We start from the raw sequence: 19,365 nt of genomic DNA on the forward strand, positions 1-19,365 counted from the left end.
ACTTAAATATATCAAGACTTACAGAAAATAATTTGAGTGAGAAGACAACGAACTTAGTAGATGTTCATGACTTCATAAGAATAATGATAAAACCATGTTTTGACTTCAGTTGAGAAAAGAAACAGAGAAATCAGACTCCTTTTTGTTTCTCTTTTTCAGAGCACTGATGAATAACATCCTTACCCGCTTGCCTGACAAACCTCTTTGTCAGCACATGCCCAGGCTGCACTGGCTGTAAGTTGCTGTATCTCCTCTTTTTAAAAATGTTTATTGAAGTATAGTAGTTGACTTACACTGTTGTGTTACTTTCAGGTGTACAACAAAGTGATTCACTTATACATATACATACATCCACTCTTTTTTAGATTCTTTCCCATATAGGTCATGACAGAGTATTGAGTAGAGTTCTCTGTGCTATACAGTAAGTCCTTATTAGTTATCTATTTCATATACAGTAGTGTGTATATGTCAATCCCAAACTCTTAATTTATCCCTCCCCCCCCTTTCCCCTTTGGTAACCATAGTTTGTTTTCTATGTCTGTGAGTCTCTTTCTGTTCTGTAAATAAGTTCATTGGTATCATTTTTGTAGATTCCACATATAAGTGATATCATATGGTATTTGTTGCTTTCTGACTTACTTCTTTTAGTGTGATAATCTCCAGCTTCATCCATGTTGCTGCAACTGGTGTTATTTCATTCTTTTTATGGCTGAGTAATATTCCATTGTATAGAGGTACCACATCTTCTTTATCCATTCCTCTGTTGATGGATATTTAGGTTGCTTCCATGTCTTGACTACTGTAAATAGTGCTGCTATGAACATAAGGGGTGCATGTATATTTTCAAATTAGAGTTTTCTCCAGATACATGCCCAGGAGTGGGATTGCTGGATCATATGGTAGCTCTATTTTTAGTTTTTTAAGGAACCTCCCTACTCTTCTCCATAGTGACTGCACCAATTTACATTCCCACCAACAGTGTAGGAGGGTTCTCTCTATCTCTTCTTACAGAAGACAACTAACTTGTCTGGTTTTGCCTAGTTCATTTCAGATGTCAGGTTTTTTCAAATGGTAGTTGTTAATATTTTTAGCATGATTTTCTTATTAAACATCCCTATTATCTAAACTAACTCCTCTAAACTCTTATCAAAATAAAACATCTCCAAAACACAAGACATACTTTGGAGGCAGGAAGAAGGAAGACAGAAGGGATGTTATGATATCTATGTAACATCACCCCTTCCCCCCTGTCAATCTGTTCACCTGTTCATTTGGTACAGAAAGACTAAGCCACTTTAGTTTCATTGCTAAATTCTGTGTAATAAGACTATGATACTTAGGCTTTATTTTTGAAGTCTCATCACAACAGAATATGTTCCACAGAGTTTTTCACACAGTAGTTTTGTTTGTGGTAATTAGCATCACTCTACCTATGCAGAACTCATTTACCCAGTAAATGTGTCTATTTAAAATACAGGCAAAAATGAAGAAATAAATCCAAAATATTTCTTTAAATGTTCAGTCAATAACCTGCATATACTCTATATATGAAAATCCCCTCTGTCTTTTATTTGTAGGGAATTCCCAAAAGTTTGGTCAGAACACACTAGTTTGGAACCATCTAGGGGAAGAGAAACATCCTCCAAATCATTAGTAAGTCCAGAGGGCATCTTGATATGACAGTATAGTACCCTCAGTAATGACGAACTAAGTCATCAAGGAAAGGGCAAATTAAGTGCAATATTCTTTGTGGTGATTAAATTTGGGCTCAAAAGAATTCACTAATGGTAATTACATGCTCAGTGATCCAAACTTAGTAATGAAGTAAAACTGATTAATATTTATATGAGTAAATTAAAAATTCATGCATTGAGACCAGAAGCAAATGTGGGAGATTTTATGCCCATACAATAAGAAATCTTTCCTTTGCTCTTAAAAAGGTAGCCAAATGTATATTTCAGATAAAAATAAAAAATGATTAGGATTTATAACCAAAGACATGGACTTTTTAAATTTTTGTTACTAAAATTATAATCTTTAAGTTTTAGCTATCCAAAACAACTCACTCCACATGCATCCCTGAGAGTGAATGTTGTCCCAATTTTAATGCTAGTAATAATTTTTGCTTTATAAGTATTCATTTTTTAAAATTAATTACAATATCTTTACCTTGTGCGTGAACTGTCATTTAGCAAAGTACAAACTAGAAAATCTGTTGGATGTGTCGGCAAACATTTGTTTAACTATGGTTAAGTAGAAAAATAGAAATAAAACAAAAAGAGATATGACAGCCCAGGAGAATATATTTGCAAGATATACAACAGACCACAGATTAAAACTTTTAATATAGTTCTTTCAAAGCAATAAAAAAAAACTATAAACACCACACTAAAAGATGTGATATTCAAAAAGGAAGGAATATAACTAATAAATAAGCATATGAACAGATGGGGCAATAGCCAAAGATGAGCTAAAGAGCAAGAGGGTAAAGTAAACTTTTATCCAGGGATGAGACAAAGCAAGTTTATATATAGGCAGAAGAAGCTAATGTAAAGGATTTGTAAACGTGGAAAACAGTGAGGATGCATTATGGAGCAAGGTCCTGGAAGCCGTGGAAAGGATGGACAAATAAGATGGGATACACACACAGATGCAATAAAGATGAATGCACCTGCCCTGCTTCAATCGACACGGCACAATTTCAAGATCATAATATGAAGTATAAAGAAAAAGTCACGGAAGGATACATATTATATATGACAATTCCATTCCAACAATGCTGTGCTGAAGCTGTAGACAGCCTCAAGACAATATTGCTCCCACTCTACCAATGAGGAAGAACTTTACAATCTACACAGTCTTAATTTTCTCCAGCCTGTCAGTCATAAGGCAAGCAGGGAAACAATTTTAAGGAGTGACCAAGAGAGACGGGACATATACAGTATTTCACCTTTGGCAGAGCACAAGGTGAAGCGTTGACCCTCATAGAGCAGGTACAAAGAAAACTGCTAAAATTGTAATAAACCTGTAAAGGTTAAGTGTGGGCTAGTGTAACCCTTTGGAATACTGGGAACCCCACGCTCAAGAGAGTCAGCTATTCCTAACTGGCTCTTTTTCTCTGGCCTCCACCAGCTCATGGAAAAAGCTGGGAGTAATTAAGGAAACCAGACAGAGCCTTCTTTGGTGGCATGCAGGCACAAACCCCACCTTCTCCCCTAGACTCTTCCCTCTCAGGAAGGAAAAGCTTTACACCATGGGGAGAGGGACAGAAAATCTTCCTGCAGCCAGGGACTGTGCATAGATCCACTGCTTCCAAAGGAGTGGTAGCAGCCAAAGCTCTCTACTCCAGCAACAGGGGCAAATAAACCTCTCCAGCCCAGGATCCTGCACTGTTGCCAAGTGGGTTGGGGCTTCTGGGGCATGTGGGACAACAATGCTGAGAAAGCCCCATCCCAGAAAGAGCAAGAGAAACAATCCTTGTCAAATTATAAAGCAATCAACAGAACTAGGCTCAGAGATAACTCAGATGTTACAACTACGAAACAAGGGAATTAAAATACCTATGATTAATCAGTTAAATGATTAATCATAAGTATTTGGGAAATACAAATGGGAAAGGTGGGCAAAACATGCACACATGGAAAATGTCTGCAAAGAGATGGAAGCTTTAAAGAGAATCAGAGAATTACTTCAACAGGCTGAACACAGCTAACAAAAGAATCAATGACCTTGAAGATAGGTCAATAGAAAGCTTTCATTTGAATCAAAATGAGAACGGAGCATAAAACAAAGATAGAACAGAGAATCCAAAAGTTACAGGGTAATATAAAAGTGTCTCAAAATGCGTTAAAGTGGTCACAGCAAAAGAAGAGAAGGACGACAGGACAGAAGATGTTACCAAAAATCTTGAGTCTGCTCACCAGACACACAGCAAAGCCAATCTACTGGCACCAGATTGTGGTGAAGAAAAGTACAGCATTTATTGCAGGTGCCAAGCAAGGAGAATGGGCAGCTCATGCTCAAAAGACCCAAATTCCCTGATGGTTTTCAGGGAAGGGTTTTTAAAGGCAGGGTGAGGGAGGGGACTGCAGGGTGTGTGATCAGCTCGTGCACAATTCTCTGATTGGTTGGTGGTGAGGTAACAGGGTGATGTTACGGGAATCTCAATCATCAACCTTCTGGTTCCAACCAGCCTGGGGTCTACATGCTGGTGATCAACATGCCATTAACTTCCTCCACCTGGTGAGGGTTTTAGTGTCTGCAAAACAACTCAAGGATATGGCTCAGGGTATTATCTATTGCCCTTGAGGAGGAACTAAAGGACCTTGAATTTGTTTTATGGCTAAACTATTAGTATTTTGTCTTGCTTGCCTATTTTCCTTTGTTTCACCATTTTCTCACTTCTCTGATTAAATCTGCTCTTTGGAACTCAGGGAAGGCCTAAGAGGCTAAAGTTTTTCTACAAACAAGATGTGGGGGACATAGGGTCCTGCTCATTTTTCAAAGAAATATCTGAAGAGATAATGACCAAGAATTTTCTAAAATGATGTAATACAAAAAAACAAAAAAAGTCTAAGAACCTCAGAAAAGAAAACAAGCAGAAGTAGAAAAGAAAAAAAAAAAACTGGACAAATCATAGTCAAACTGCTGAAAACCAAAGAAAAAAGCTTGAGACAACCAGAGAAAACAGAGATATTCAAGCTGTAAAATGAAGATAAGAAATGCAGCACTAATTTTTTTTAAAAGATGGAGGGGTTGTGTTAACACTGGAAAAAAATAGCCTTCTGAACAAAGACTATCACCAGGGATAAAGAGAAATATCACAGAATGATACAGGGCTCAATATGGCAAGAGCCACAATAATCTTAACTGAGTAAGCAGTTTCAAAGGAATAAAGTGAAACCATAAAACTATAAAGAAAAATAGCCTGGCGTCAAGAGATGTCATTTAAAACTAAGAAATCTACCAATATGTGGCTATTTGATATTCCTAAGGTGAATATTAATAAATAGCATATAATTGATCAAAATCCTACGGTGAGAGAGAGAGAGGAAAGAAAAGACAGGAAGACGATACATACTCATTCCATCATTTCTTATAATAGGAAATTGATAAGTGTTATTGTTATTCTCTAAGAAAGAGATGATACGGTGTATTGGGTAAAGTTGTAGTTATAAAGGTTACCAATAGAATATACAAGCCTTTTTCAATGTTAGAATAAATAAAATTTTTAAGCCATTTGTTGAAAGATTTTTTAATCTATAAAACCATATAATAATATTTTTAAATAGCAGACTAAGGTAAGATACATTAGTCAGATCAATAAACATAAGTGGGCTAAAATTACCTACTAAAAAGAGGAACAGATTTTCAAGTTGGATCACAGAGCAAAATCTAACTCAGTACTATGTACAAAAAAGTCCAGCTGTAACTAAGTGATTAAGAAAGATTAAAAATAAAAGACTGCTCAAAAGTATGCCATGTAAATGCAAACCAAAGAAAGTAGGCATCATTTTTTATCTAAGTAGGTAGAAGTTTGGCCAATTTGCATTAAGCAGTACAAAGAAGGACATTTAAATGCTATAGTGTGCAATTTCCAATACAAGATATTATATTAGGAGTATATATATGCACCAAATAGATTCATATAACAACCAAAACAAAAGAAAAATAGACATACATAAGCGATAAGAAATAATAATCCACCTCTTTCAGTCCATGAAAGATCAAGGAAAACCAAAAAAAGGATATGGAGAACTAAATAACATAGTTAACGAGTTAACTCTAACTGGTACATATCAAAGTGCAAAGTCCCTTCTCGATAACAGAACAGATTTATTTGGGGCGGCAAAGTGCCCAGCTAAAATACTACATTCCCAGACTTCCCCACGTCTAGACAGAGCCACGTGGCTGAGCCCTAATTAATGAGGAGGAAGACGTATAGTGTGGAACTTCTGGGCAACCTCCTTAAAGAGAAACAGGAAGAACCTCCCTTTCTTTCCTTATCCAGAAAAGACGGATATGATGGCTCAAGCTTTAGCAACATCTTGGAACACAAAGACAAGGACCTGTGGACAGTGAATATGAAAGACCTTAGGTTTCTAACAACTTAGTAAAATTACCAGACTAGCCTTGGACTACCTAACCCTAGATTTTTTTTTTAAATCCTTGTGTAGTTATGCTGTTATAGTTGGGTCTCTGTTCTATGTACCTGTGCTTAATCTTAATAGATATAAACTGAAAGTGAAGAACGCCCAAAACACATTCACCAGAATTGACCATGTATTTTAGGACATACACATTCACAAACAAAACTCAGAAAACGCGGGATTAGCCTAAAGCAGAAGGAGGGTCATCGCATCCTGGGTGTAGGAGACCAGGTGCACATACAGGTAAATCACGGATGTCGGGCAGAAAGGCGAAGGCTTTCCCCTCCTTCATCACCTCAATTTTCTCTGTGAGATGGGAGCCAGAAAAGTACGGGAGGAAGTAGAGGGAGAGGAGATTTGCGTGTTTACAAAAAGCCCCTAGGGGATGAGAGAGGGAATTGAGAGGGCAAGATTCTTGGTGTTTTTATTTTCTGTTATTGTTCTTCAGATCCAAGAACAAAATTTTCATTTTCAGCCAGTTCTGCCATGTATAGAGGGAAACATAAAGTGGTTAGATTCAGAGGATCATTAAGTTGGAAAAGTGATCCAGGCATTAAGTAAGCAAAACACCCCCTCAGGTCCATTAGAACTTGGAGCCCTGGCACGAGGAGCAGATTTGTATGCCATACCCCTGCATATCAAGAACTAAAACCTCTAATTTTAGGAAGAAAGCCACGGCAAATTCACAAATAAAGATTAAACTCAACATTGAATTTAACAATTTAATCAAAAGTCTCTAGTTTATGCCTCTTACTGACTTTTACAAATAGTAAATTAGTATTAACGTAAATATTTTTGCTACCTTAATAGAAAAAAAAAGTTACATGTGTAACTAACAAGAAACTAACATCAAGAAATGTTGCCAGGCTTAGGAGAACGTCACCCCCTGGTGGTAGATTCCTGGTAACAACAACAAAATAGGAAAAGGAAATAGAACAGTCTGTGTCAATAATAACCTTCGTTATGGAAGGCCAAAGCCTTGGCCAAGCCTAATGATCAAAAGAAGATAGTACAAGTGCTTTATTTCCAGTTTAATAGACTAATAGAAGTTTTTCTTTAGAAGGGTGATCTAGAATCAAGATTTAAGATTTTAACACAACATTCCATATGTACAGAGATCCTGTCTACAAAAACCTTGTCATAGTATATGCCCTTCTTAGATCACTATAGTAAGAAGAAGCTTATTCTCGGGACGCCATGGATTGCGAGCTTAAATTTGAAATGTTCTGTGTCCTTCAACGAGTAAATCTGATTTTGCAGTCTGATGCAACAGAGAAAAACCCTATGCCTGACTTCAAATATCTCTCTCTTCTTTGCTCTTCTCTGTGGTCAATACACCCTTTTAGTCCATTGACTTGATTTCTAGAACGCTTCCATGCTGGCCTTCCAGATCTTCCAGACAGACTGATTTGTCCGCAGCCATTTTTATTGCAGTGCCACAATAAAACTGACCGTCCCAGATACAGCCTCTCCCGCAGAAAAGATAGACACGTCCATTAATGTCACTCGTGTTTCCTGCATAGATTTTAGCAGCTGTGTCAGACTTCAGCTCATATATTTTAGTGGCAATTGTTCGTGAATGGCTTTACGTGGTATGGTGACTGGTAAGCTAAGTACTGGGGTAAAACGAGTAGATCTAAGAGCCAGCATCTGCTTCTGAAAGTGTATCCCTGAGCTCGGCTAACTCTGTTCTATGAACTTCCACCATAAACCCTACGACAAGATAAAAGACAGGCAATAGAAGAACGCTTTCATGAAAACCAGGAAGCAGAGACAATTAAACAGCAAGGGAGCTCAAGTCAGGTCTGCAAGCAGCGCCCTGAGTCGGGAGTGGAGAGCCAAGGGCAGCTGTGGGTCTCCCTCTGCACTGGCCTGTGTGGCCATATAATAAAGTAAGAAAGCGTGTTCTCAGGGGTAAAAGGCTATGGAGAATTTTTTCTAGGAGTGTCTAGGCAAGAGAGGTAGAGGTTAAACACTGTTTTGCGGTAGCATCTTCTGCAGCAATAGTAGAATCTTCTGTGGGCTGTAGCAGATAGAGTCACGCCACTCAGAGAAATGCCAGTGGTACCTCTGGACGGGTGTTCAATGCGGATCACTACGTGCTTTCTGTTTATATAGCTGGTAGTTACCACAACAAAAGCTTTCCGTGTGCCTTTTTTCATTCTCTTCACATTCCTTAGGATACATATGTACCCATAGGAACACCTCATACCTACGCAACTCAAAACAGTTTTACTATTAACACAGAAAAAAAGAAACATTATATATAAATATATCATTTTGGCTATTATGTAAGTGGCTACACTTACATTATGTGAGAATCCCTATGAAATCAGCAGTACGTGGGAAAAGAGTATTTTACTAGAAAACAAATCATTCTTAACCGACTTTTGTGTGTGATTAAAATTTAGCTTTATCATTTTTTATTTTTATATTTCAGGGACTTTGAAGGCAACCACATCCATAATTTAAGGAATTTGACTTTTATTTCCTGCAGTAATTTAACTGTTTTGTAAGTAACGTTTTGTCCTTTTGAAGTATCGTTTTATCTCTTTACAAATAAAATGAATCATTTATGCGAACAGAATCTAGCATAAACATGCATAGTAATTACAGCAAATGTTCCCGCTCAACTTGAAGTTTTCTGAAAAGGAAGCACATTGGCAAAATTACTGAAGTTCAAACCAGGCATAACCGCAGATTCACAACATACGTGGGTCATCACAATGGTACTACCTTACGTGAGACCTGCTTTTCTCAACCTTACAAGTAAGACCCAATTTAAGGGAAAAAACATTTCTCATAAACCACCTAGAATCTGCCCTTGGATCTCAGTTTCAGAAACACCAAATTAAAGTCCTAATCTATAAAAATTATTACTGCAAAGACTGTGGGGGAAATTAATTATAACTTTTAGAAACTGTAGAATGTTCACACCCCTGAGGATGTAACTGCGGACACCAGGATAAACCTTAGAATGTTATCGAGTATAATTTCTCCTTATACTCCTCTCTGGCTTACTTTAAATTCAGGGTGCCTCTTCCATAACAGTGAGGGATACTGGGGCTTCCTTCAGTATAAAAGTATAACTGCCTCATTTGCAGTTTATTCCTCCAGAAGAGTATTTTTCAAATTGTGGGTTGAAACTCACAAGCAGGTGATGAAAGCAACGTAGTATGTCCCGAGCCGCATTTTTTAAATGAAAAAGAATAGAATTGAATTGAATAAAAACATCAGAGTACAATTCAGATGATTAAGTGTATTGTTCCGTGAATCTTGGGTTGTGTGGGTGTATATTATGTCCCAATGCAAAATGCATTTTTCTACTGTCGGTTACCATGTGAAAAGTTTGAAAATCATCATATTAAGATATACAGGACCCCTGTGTACGGGCAATGCAATAGCTACCACTGACACAACAAAAATTTTTACCCAGTTATGCCCTCCGCCCCATTCCAGTGGGCTCAAAGCCACTGAAATGTGTGAACTTTTCTGCAGTGCGTTCAGCAGTCTTCAGATGCAGGATTCTATCAGTCATGCAAAACAGTTCATGGTAATTGCCCAAAGGAAACCAAATTGCACTTAAAGGACACAGGCCAAATAAATATCCAAAAAATGTAGCCCTTCTTTTCTATTCTACTTGTATTTGTTTTTAGAGAACCCTCTGTATGAAGAAATCATTCGTGAGTTTCCTCTTCGCAGATGCTTGTGTTTTTCTGGTCCAAGGATGCTGGGAGAAAGTGGTAACGGTTTGGCGTGCTGAGAGGAAATAAATACTTAAGGATGGGACGAGGCCAGGTTCCAGGCATGTCCCACAATGCCTCAAGAACTGGAAATCTTTTAAAGGTTTCCTGTGAGTTAGTCCTTTATGCTATCTCATAACACGACGTCAGGGCAGAGATGAACTGTCAGGACTTACAGTCTCATTCAGCATCCCAAACTAGAGATCTTCTGAGTTGGTCCAGCTTGAAGTAGACCTCCTGCAGCATCTCCACCCTAAATCACATCAACTGCCCAATGTGCACCAGTGCTATTGTGTGGGAGGTATTTTGTTCGACAGACACACCATGAAGCCTACAGAGGCGACCCTAAGGCAGCTCCCTGGGCTGACGCTCAGTCTGTAGTCTCAGGAGTCGAGGTTTTCACTCTTCCCCTGTGGAGCTCTTCCCTAAATCACTTAGAAATTTGAACACTACTTTACTTTTATCATCATTGAAAGATCTGGGAAATTTAAGATTAAAGTTATTACAGACTGGGTAATTTATCATGCTACTTCAACCTCTCTTGACGTGTTTCTCCAATAACTCACCTATCAGTTACCTCTGGAAGCTACAACATCCTTTTCTTTTTACTTGCAGGGTAATGAGGAAAAACAAAATTAATCACCTCAGTGAAAACGCGTTTGCACCGCTCCAGAAACTAGATGAATTGTAAGCTCGATTACACATATATTGATAAGAATTTTCTTTCTACTGTTCCAGTTCATAGTTGTCACACGTATACATTTTTATACATTTAAGAAAGATTTATTTTTCTCTCTTCCTAGAACTATTTCTGCATACCTTGAGCCACAAAGGAATTCTGATAGTTGAAAAAAAATGTGTAAAGGAAAACTATAAAATAAATATTTGAGGAAAGTGAGGTAAGGGAAACATAGCTGTGGAGAAAGAATAAAGTCTGGGGAGATCAATAAATAAAATACATCTTGCACCACTCTAACCCACTGCTGGAGAGGGATAGCAAATTTATCTTTAAGTTTCCTGGAGAGTTAGGATTTAAAAACCAGGAGATAAAAAGACACCACTCTGCTGATTCTGAAACCAAAGGATAATCTTGGATCCATAAGGAAATTAGACACTCCCATGGGTAACATCCCAGACTATAATAATGGAAAAGAGAGCTATTTATAACGTCCCTTTTTTAAGATCAATGACACAGTTCCAAAGGACATTAAGACAACTCTCTGATAAATCAAAGCCTTGTGGTCCAAGCACATAGGAGCTGATTCCAAATAAAATATACACAGGACAACAAATGAAGTACCTGTCCTTCAGACAATTTTTTATTTTTTACCATTAATTTCTTCAACTGGGTTTTTGCTAAAGTTTAGGCTAGCCACCAGTTTGATTTTGTGAGTTCTTGAAAGAATCTGGAGTATGGACAGAAGGTATATGTTTGACAATTAACTGGGAAGAACTTTGATTCATTAAAACTTGTCCATAAAAATTAAAGAGTGTAACTGAACTGTTTCTCGGGACACCTTACCTGCAAACTAAGACAGGTGGAGGGAATACACATGCCACAGACAGAAACGTTCCTCGGGAACCAATGAAGCATTGTGCTCCAAAACATCAATAAACAAGCCACTGAAACCCTGTTTTTCCATGACCATTAGCTTGAAACATTTTTCAGTAGACAGTACCAATCATTCACAAAACGCACAAGAAAATCTCAATAGATATCAGAACCAAGCACCTGCTGTAACAGCTCCCAGTGTCTGGCAAGTGAACCATACCATCAACACATAGGAAATTATTTTATTCCCAGTAGTGGGGAGAGGTGCGTGTAGGTGACTCGAAAGGTAGTATCTAGCCATGAAAATACATGCTCGTCAAGGGGTCCATGCTTTTCCTTGTTTTATCCTACTTGCCACCACGATCTGAATACCAGAAGGTAATTTCTGCCAATCCTGACTTGCATGGTGGCGCTGAGGTGCAGGTTCTAAGTATCAGTAACCAGTAGTGAGCATGGAACACAACAGCTTGGTCCGTAACCAGCGCTAATGCAGGTTCAGAGATAAAGGAAAGAGCAACAAAGGGGCAGAAAGGGGCACCAAGGCCAAGAATTAGTCCTGCCTAAACCCTGCCGAGTCCCATACCCAACGCTGGCTTGAAAAATCGGATTTACAGGGATGAAAATGGCATGTTTTCTAAGAGGTGATGGCTTTAAATGGGTGGGTCTAGACCTCAAATGAGTGACTCTCCCTTTGAGAGAGGGTTTGGACTTCACTCTGTGCCTCTCCTGGCTGGATCCCACTGACAGAGTTAATGAGGGCAAATAAATTGGCAATAATCAGGATTGACTTCTCACAGTAGACTTTAGTTCTGATGGCAGAAACTCTTGGCTACAGGCTTGATTTACTGTGTGCTTTTAAAGTCAACTACTCTAGGTGATAATGTGTTTCCTGAACCCATTCAGAAATGGACCTCAAGTCCAGCTAAGTTTAGACCAACTTTCCTAAAACGAAACTGAGAAAATGGTCTTTTTACACATCACTTAGGGTCTAGGCCAAATGGTCCCCATTCCGTGATTCATGATAAAAGAACTATATGTCAGAATTGGCTCTAATAGCCAAAACAGCACACTCCCACCAGAAACAGCTGAACATGATATTTCAAGACTTAATATCCTCGTGGGCTCTTCGAAATCTGTTTTCCACATTGCCTCACTAACATGATCCATCTTTTACTTGGCTTCCCATACAAAGAACTGGAATTGTGCTGCCACTTTTACCTACATATGAAGCAGGTCGAGTCTGTTAATGGTCTTCTAGGTAGGGATACAAAGAATAGCTAGCCAAAAATTAAGCTAGATGCTGGAGAGCCCAAGTTGAATAGGTACAGGGCTTGCACTGAAAGAGATCACATCCTTCGGAAGAGGAGAACGTATGTACAGAAACAGTTTTAATATGATGTTATAAGTGCTGTATGTGTTATACATGCTACATACAGGAGAACAGAGAAGAGAACGCCTAAGCTCCCTGGTCACAGAGGAGTGACACGTGAGCAGAATCTTTTTTTTTTTTTTTAAGTAAAGTTGATTTACAATATCGTGTTAGTTTCAGGTGTACGGCAAAGTGATTCAGTTATGCATACCCATTCTTTTTTCAGATTCTTTTCCATTACAGGGTATTACAGGATATTGAATATAGTTCCCTGTGCTGTACCGTAAATCCCTGTTGTTTATCTGAGCAGAATCTTGAAGGATGAATAGGGAGTTCACCAGAAGGACAAGAATCAAAGCTTATTCCAGGCAGAAGGAAGCACCCGTGCAAAAACCCGGAGGTTGAAATACTGAGACGCCTTCAGGCCCTGGTGAAAGTCATTTTGACTGAGTAGAAAGTGGTAGGAAACTGAGCTGGAAAGCTAGACAGTGGCAAGATATTTAAAGGCTTTTTTATATCACACTAAGAAGTTTTGATTTTATCTTCTATGCAACAATGAGCTATTGAAGGATTTTAAGGGGTGAAATTTTATAAACATTCCTTTTGTTGTCAAATCAGACCATCTATCTTCACAGACAATTCACCCATGAAAACATAAATAACAAAAACAGCCTCAAGGTTCAGTTTACAGTATAAAAATAAAACATTTACAGCAAAGTCATTTATAGTATTGATTACATTAGCTACTTTTTAGTTTTAAAAACTCAGTCTAAATCTATCTTGCCCTTCCAAGTTGAATAACCTAACTTTTGATTTATAAGCACTGCAATAACAAATAGATCTATTCCCATGCTTCTCCCTGTAGCAACTAATAGGATTTGGAGATGGACAGGGAAAGTGGTTAGGCTTTCTCTTAGTATCTCTTGATGACATTGAAGAACTCAAGCCTATTGAAAGATTGTCTTGTTTAGAAGAATCTGAGGCCTTTCTCATGAGAGTTGCCACTGTCAAAGCTACCGGAAGAGCTGCTACTGTCCGAAATCTCACAAATAAGCTACAAGTTCATACCACTTTAGGCAGCCCAACCTCTATACATACACGAAGTAACTTACAAAATATCCTGCCCCAGGTGTGTATGAGATCCGGTGTATATCAGCTGTGGAAGAAACTGGAAACTGAAATAATCCACTTCCAGTTGAAAATTATAATACACCCAAGCAAAGGAAAAAATTAAGGTTCCAAAGCATATTTCTACTTTAGCAAAGGAAGGAAGGGAGGGAGGGAGGGAGGGAGGGAGGAAGGGGAGGAAGAAGAGAAAGGAAGAAGGGCACAACACATATATTAATTGAATTAGAAAATTGTATCTATTAGAACTAGATCAAATACCACCAAGTACTGTCTCTGAGTGAGCAATAAAATGGGATAAAGTATTTTTATCTTTTACCATTTCACTCCCTTTTTAAAGTTTTGACTTCTATTAATCAATATAACTCACTAATGGCATTGTTTGAAAGTAGCCTAATGTTTTTTTAATAAATTACAGAACTATGAGTAAAGTCTTAAGGAAATAATATGACATTTGCAATTGTTTCCCTAGGGATTTAGGAAGTAATAAGATTGAAAATCTTTCATCACTTGTCTTTAAGGATCTGAAGGAGCTCTCACAGTTGTAAGACTGATACGAATTTTGTATCTTTATTTTTTAACTTATTTTACTTCTAAAAATTGTGATTAAAATATACATAAGTATGTATATTTACCATTTTAACCATTTGTAAGTGTACAACTGTGGCATTAACTTCATTCACATTGTTGTGCAACCATCACCAGCATCCATCTCTAGAACTTTTCCATCTTTCCAAACTGAAACTCCGTACATATTAAACACTAACTCCCCATCAACCCCTGCCCCTCCAGCATCCATCACTCTGTTCTGGCTCTATGAATTTGGCATCTCTAAGTACCTCATAAATCAGTGGAATCATACATATTTGTCCCTTTATGACTGGCTTATTCCACTTAGCATAATGTCCTCAAGGTTCATCCACAGGTTGTAGCATGTGTCAGAAGTTCTGAATATTATCATTCTGAATAATAATCCGCTGTATGTAAGTACCACATGGCGTTTATCCATTCATCCCTTGGTGGACACTTGGGTGGCTTCCACCTTTTAGCTGCTACGAGTAGTGCTGCTATGAATGTGGGTGTACAAATATCTGTTCAAGAGCTTGCTTTCAATTCTTTGGGCATATAACCCCAGAAGTAGAATTACTGGATCATACGGCAACTCTATTTTTAATTTTTAAAGGAAACACCGTACTCTTTTGCATAGTGGCTACACTATTTTATATTCCCACTATCAGTGCACAAGGATTCTACTTTCTCCACCTCTTTAACAACACTTGTTATTTTATATTTTTTGATAATCGCCAATCTAATGGATGTGAAATGGTGTTTCATTGTGGATTTGATTTGCTTTTCTCTAATGATTAATGATGTTGAGCATCTTTTCATGTGCTTATTGGCCATTCATGTAACTTCTTTAGAGAATACCTATTCAAGTCTTTTGCTCACTTTTAAACTGGGTTGTTTGGGGTTTTGTTGTTAAGTTGTAGGAGTGTATATATTTTAGATATTAAATCATTTTCAGATATATGACTTACAAATGTATGCTCCCATTTTGTAGGTTGCATTTTTACTCTGTTGACAGTGTTTTCTGATGCACAAAAGTTTTTGATTTAGATGTAGTCCAACTCTTGGTTTTTTTTCTCTTTTGTTACCTATGTTTTTGGTATCATATACAAGAAGTCATTGCTTAATCCAATGTCATGAAGCTTTTCTCTTATGACTTCTTCTAAGAGTTTTAAAGTTTTAGCTTTTCTATTTAGGCCTTTAACCCATTTTGAGTTAATTCTGTACATGGTGGAAGCTAAGGGTCTAAGCTCTTTTTTTTTTTTTCATGTGGATATCTATCTGGTTTTCACAGCACTATTTGTTGAAAAGATTGTCCTTTCCCCATTGAACAATCTTGGCATATTTTAAAAATTATTTGGCTATATATACAAAGACTTGTTTCTGGGCTCTCCATTCTATTCCATTGTTCTATACAACTATCTTTTAGCCAGCACCACACTGGTTTGACTACTGTAGCTTTGTAGTAAGTTTTGAATCAGGAAGTGGGACCTCCAACTTTGTTCTTCTTTTTCAAGGTTGTTTTAGATATTCAGGTTCCCTTGAGATTCCACACGAATTTTAGGATGGATTTTTCTATTTATGCCAAAAAAAAATCATTGGGATTTTGACAGAGATGACACTGAATCTGTAGATTGCTTTGGGTAGTATTAACATCTTAACAATATTGTCTTCCAGTTCCAAAACACAGAATGTCTTCTTTAACTGATGTCTTCTTTAATTTCTTTCAGCAACATTTTGTTTTCAAAGTGCAAGTCTTTCACCTTTATTCAGTTTATTCCTAAGTACTTTGTTCTTTTGATGTTATTGTAAATGGAATCATTTTCTTAATTTTCTTTATGGATTGCTCATGGTTAGTGTATAGAAATGCATTCGATTATTGATTATTGTCTGATTATTATGTGTTGGTTTCACATATGGCAATTTTGTTGAATTTTTTATTATAATAGTTCTGACAGTTTTTGTGTGTATGCGTGTGCAAAATCGTTACGGTTTTATACACATAAAATCATGTCATCTGTGAACAGAGATAATTTTACTTCTCCCTTTGCAATTTGGATGCCTTTTATTTCTTGCCTAATTGCTCTGGCTAGGACTTCCAGTAGTATGTTGAATAGAAATGGCAAAAGTGGGCATCCTTGTCTTCTTGCTGATTTTAGAGGAAAAGCTTTCAGCCTTTCACCATTGGCTATGATGCTCACTGTGGCTTTCCTATATGGCTTTTATTATGTTAAGGTCATTTCCTTCTGTTCACAGATTGTTGAGTCCCTTTCCCTTCTTTCATACAACACATTTCTTATTGTCATCCTTCCTCTCTTCCCTTCTTTCTGTAGTCACTGCCCCCCCCACCCAACTAATGGTCTAATCTGCAATACGTTTCTTAAAAAGTGAACCTGCCCTGAGAAGGTCCCTTTAATCAACAATTCTTGTTTCGAGGTGTTGTTTTGCAAAGATTCTGAAATTTTCTCCATTTACACTCAGCTACACTGTCACTCTGACCTCTGTTTCTTTGTTTCTAACTATAGAGCCTTTTACTTTTCATTTCATGCCTCACAAATTGTTAACACAATATGCCACTCTTTGACATGATTTATTGTAAAAAGCATTCAATGTGATTTCACTAATTCAAGTTTTGACTAAATGAGATTCTTCTTTCTTTCATTTAAACCACACCTGATGATAGGCAAAACCTAAAGTGGTGTGGCTTCCCTTTGGGTACCCTGCTGCTCCTCTGGTGGGACCGTCTCTGGACCTCCCCACCTTTGCGCTTATGTTCTCTCAGCTCTGTCATTAACGCACTTACTGACAGCCGTGCACTGGCCTAAGAGTTCTGTTTCCATTAATCCATTTGAATGTCCAACTAGCCCTAGGGGTCAATTGACATTGCTGTACTTTTTTTGTTACTGTTTAAAAGTAACCCTAAGTCAAGAGACCCACTTTCTCTTTACTCAAATACTTTTTAAGAATTGACCTATTGCTGCTCTTTTTTTAAAACAGGAATCTCTCCTATAACCCAATCCAGAAAATTCAAGCAAACCAATTTGATTACCTTGTCAAACTCAAGTCTCTGTAAGTATACACCTATGGGGATAGTTTTATGACATAATTTTTATTTACATACTAATAGCTAATAAATTCTATAAAATAAGATTGATTGGATCTCAAATCAGAAGCTTTAGTCCCAGGATGTTGGTTAAACTCCAGAAAAACATATAAGATGAGTGCTTGCTGGGCTACAAACAGATAGCTATTAGTTTAATCTTTCGTATTTATAAGTCACAAATTAGATAATGATTAATCATTTCATATATTTCTGTAATCACCAGAAGCTTATATTGGATTGTTTGCTTGATCCTCTGAAGGCATCTATGCATATTTATTCCTTCATTAGCACTGGGTATCTAAGAATTTATTATAACCATCGTTATCCCAAGATGGAATGTTCTAGATGATATAAGTCATGACTTGCAACACACACACACATAAACACACACACACAAATTATGTTAGGGTCTAAGAATTGCCTTAAGAAGGTAAACTTCAGTTCTTTTAAGTGTTCCCTCAGTAAAATGGCATTTTATTAGAAAAACATTATTTAAAATTATTAGAAAAACTTCAAGAATGTAAAATGCCTCTGCTATTGCAATATTGTCTAAAAGATAATGCTTGTTCATTTATTTCAAATATATATATTGAGTAGTTACTATGCAAAAAACATTGTTCCACTCTATTCGAAGCCAAAAAATTCAAATAAGCAGGATATATACATATAAATAGCAAAATCAAAAAGGCATTGGGAGAAAAAAATGGGTTATTATGGGATCATATGAAATCATGTGTGTGAAACTTTTGAAAATTGTAAAGCACTGTAGAATTTAACGAATATTTCATTCAATAAAAAATTTTTTTTAATAAAAAAATGTTTAAAGGAGTTGGGGAAGTGCCTAGGGAAGGTTAAGTACGAATGTTTGGTTCCAAATAAGTGTTAACTAACAGCATTTTATTAAACTGTCCATCACAAAAACTCATTTTATTATACCCTGCATAACATAATTTTTGATAATTAATTTGATATTTTTAGCAGCCTAGAAGGAATTGAAATTTCAAATATCCAACAAAGGATGTTTAGACCTCTCACGAATCTCTCTCACATGTAAGCAGATGTTTTTTCTTGTTCTTCACCTTGATTTTAGTCTTTTACGTTTCCATGTGTATTGTGCTAACACCTCCATACCCAATGCGTCCAATCTATTAACATTTTCTACTGATTAATTTGCCTAAACAATAATTAACTCTTAAAGCGTTGGTATTAGGTGGGGTGATTTTTAGTTCTCCATGGTCTGGCAGAATGAAAGGAGTTTTGTCTGCATGTCAGACAGCAGGAGTGTGGAGGGAACCCACTCAGGCTTGTAAACTCTCCCGAGCCCTGATGCCACTCATTGATGGTCAAGTTTGTCCACTCAGCTAGTAATTTGTGCACGTGGCACAAATGCGACCAGATGAAGAAGTTACATAAACAACATAAAATAATTATAAATAATTCATGTAAATGGAGGAAGGGAAGAGAGAAATCCTCCTCAGTGAAAATTGCCCACAATGTCAGGGCATGATGTGCAAGAGTGTATGGATAAAATGGTAAACCATGAAAAATCTTTTATTCAAACAGTGTGTCTCATCATGCCATCAATTACATGCTTCAGAAACATTTTCTTTAATTGAATGTAATATATAGCAGTATATATATGAAATATATTCGAATGGTCTCCATGCCAAGGTAATTAATTCCCAATAATTTAGAAAGTGTCATGGCAGTCACCACCACTCTATAATCTTGCTTGTATTTTAAATCTAACAGAGGAT

At 37.1% G+C, this 19,365-nt stretch overlaps 1 protein-coding gene across 4 annotated transcripts in view; it reads left to right on the forward strand.

The window, feature by feature from the left end:
• The window catches only part of RXFP1 (relaxin family peptide receptor 1), a 41,319-nt gene that overhangs the window by 13,918 nt on the left and 8,036 nt on the right, over nucleotides 1–19,365 (forward strand). For 2 of the 4 annotated variants that reach the window (XM_060147511.1, XM_060147510.1), the window contains exons 7-12: nucleotides 160–234; nucleotides 8,590–8,661; nucleotides 10,508–10,579; nucleotides 14,411–14,482; nucleotides 17,503–17,574; nucleotides 18,587–18,658. In XM_060147511.1, the coding sequence (XP_060003494.1) occupies nucleotides 160–234; nucleotides 8,590–8,661; nucleotides 10,508–10,579; nucleotides 14,411–14,482; nucleotides 17,503–17,574; nucleotides 18,587–18,658 (435 nt within the window). The remainder of the gene's footprint in view (nucleotides 1–159; nucleotides 235–8,589; nucleotides 8,662–10,507; nucleotides 10,580–14,410; nucleotides 14,483–17,502; nucleotides 17,575–18,586; nucleotides 18,659–19,365) is intronic. The other 2 variants (XM_060147509.1, XM_060147512.1) reach the window with 2 other exon arrangements.

The sequence above is a fragment of the Lagenorhynchus albirostris genome, chromosome 4 (genome assembly GCF_949774975.1).
Source record: "Lagenorhynchus albirostris chromosome 4, mLagAlb1.1, whole genome shotgun sequence".
NCBI lineage: Eukaryota > Metazoa > Chordata > Mammalia > Artiodactyla > Delphinidae > Lagenorhynchus > Lagenorhynchus albirostris.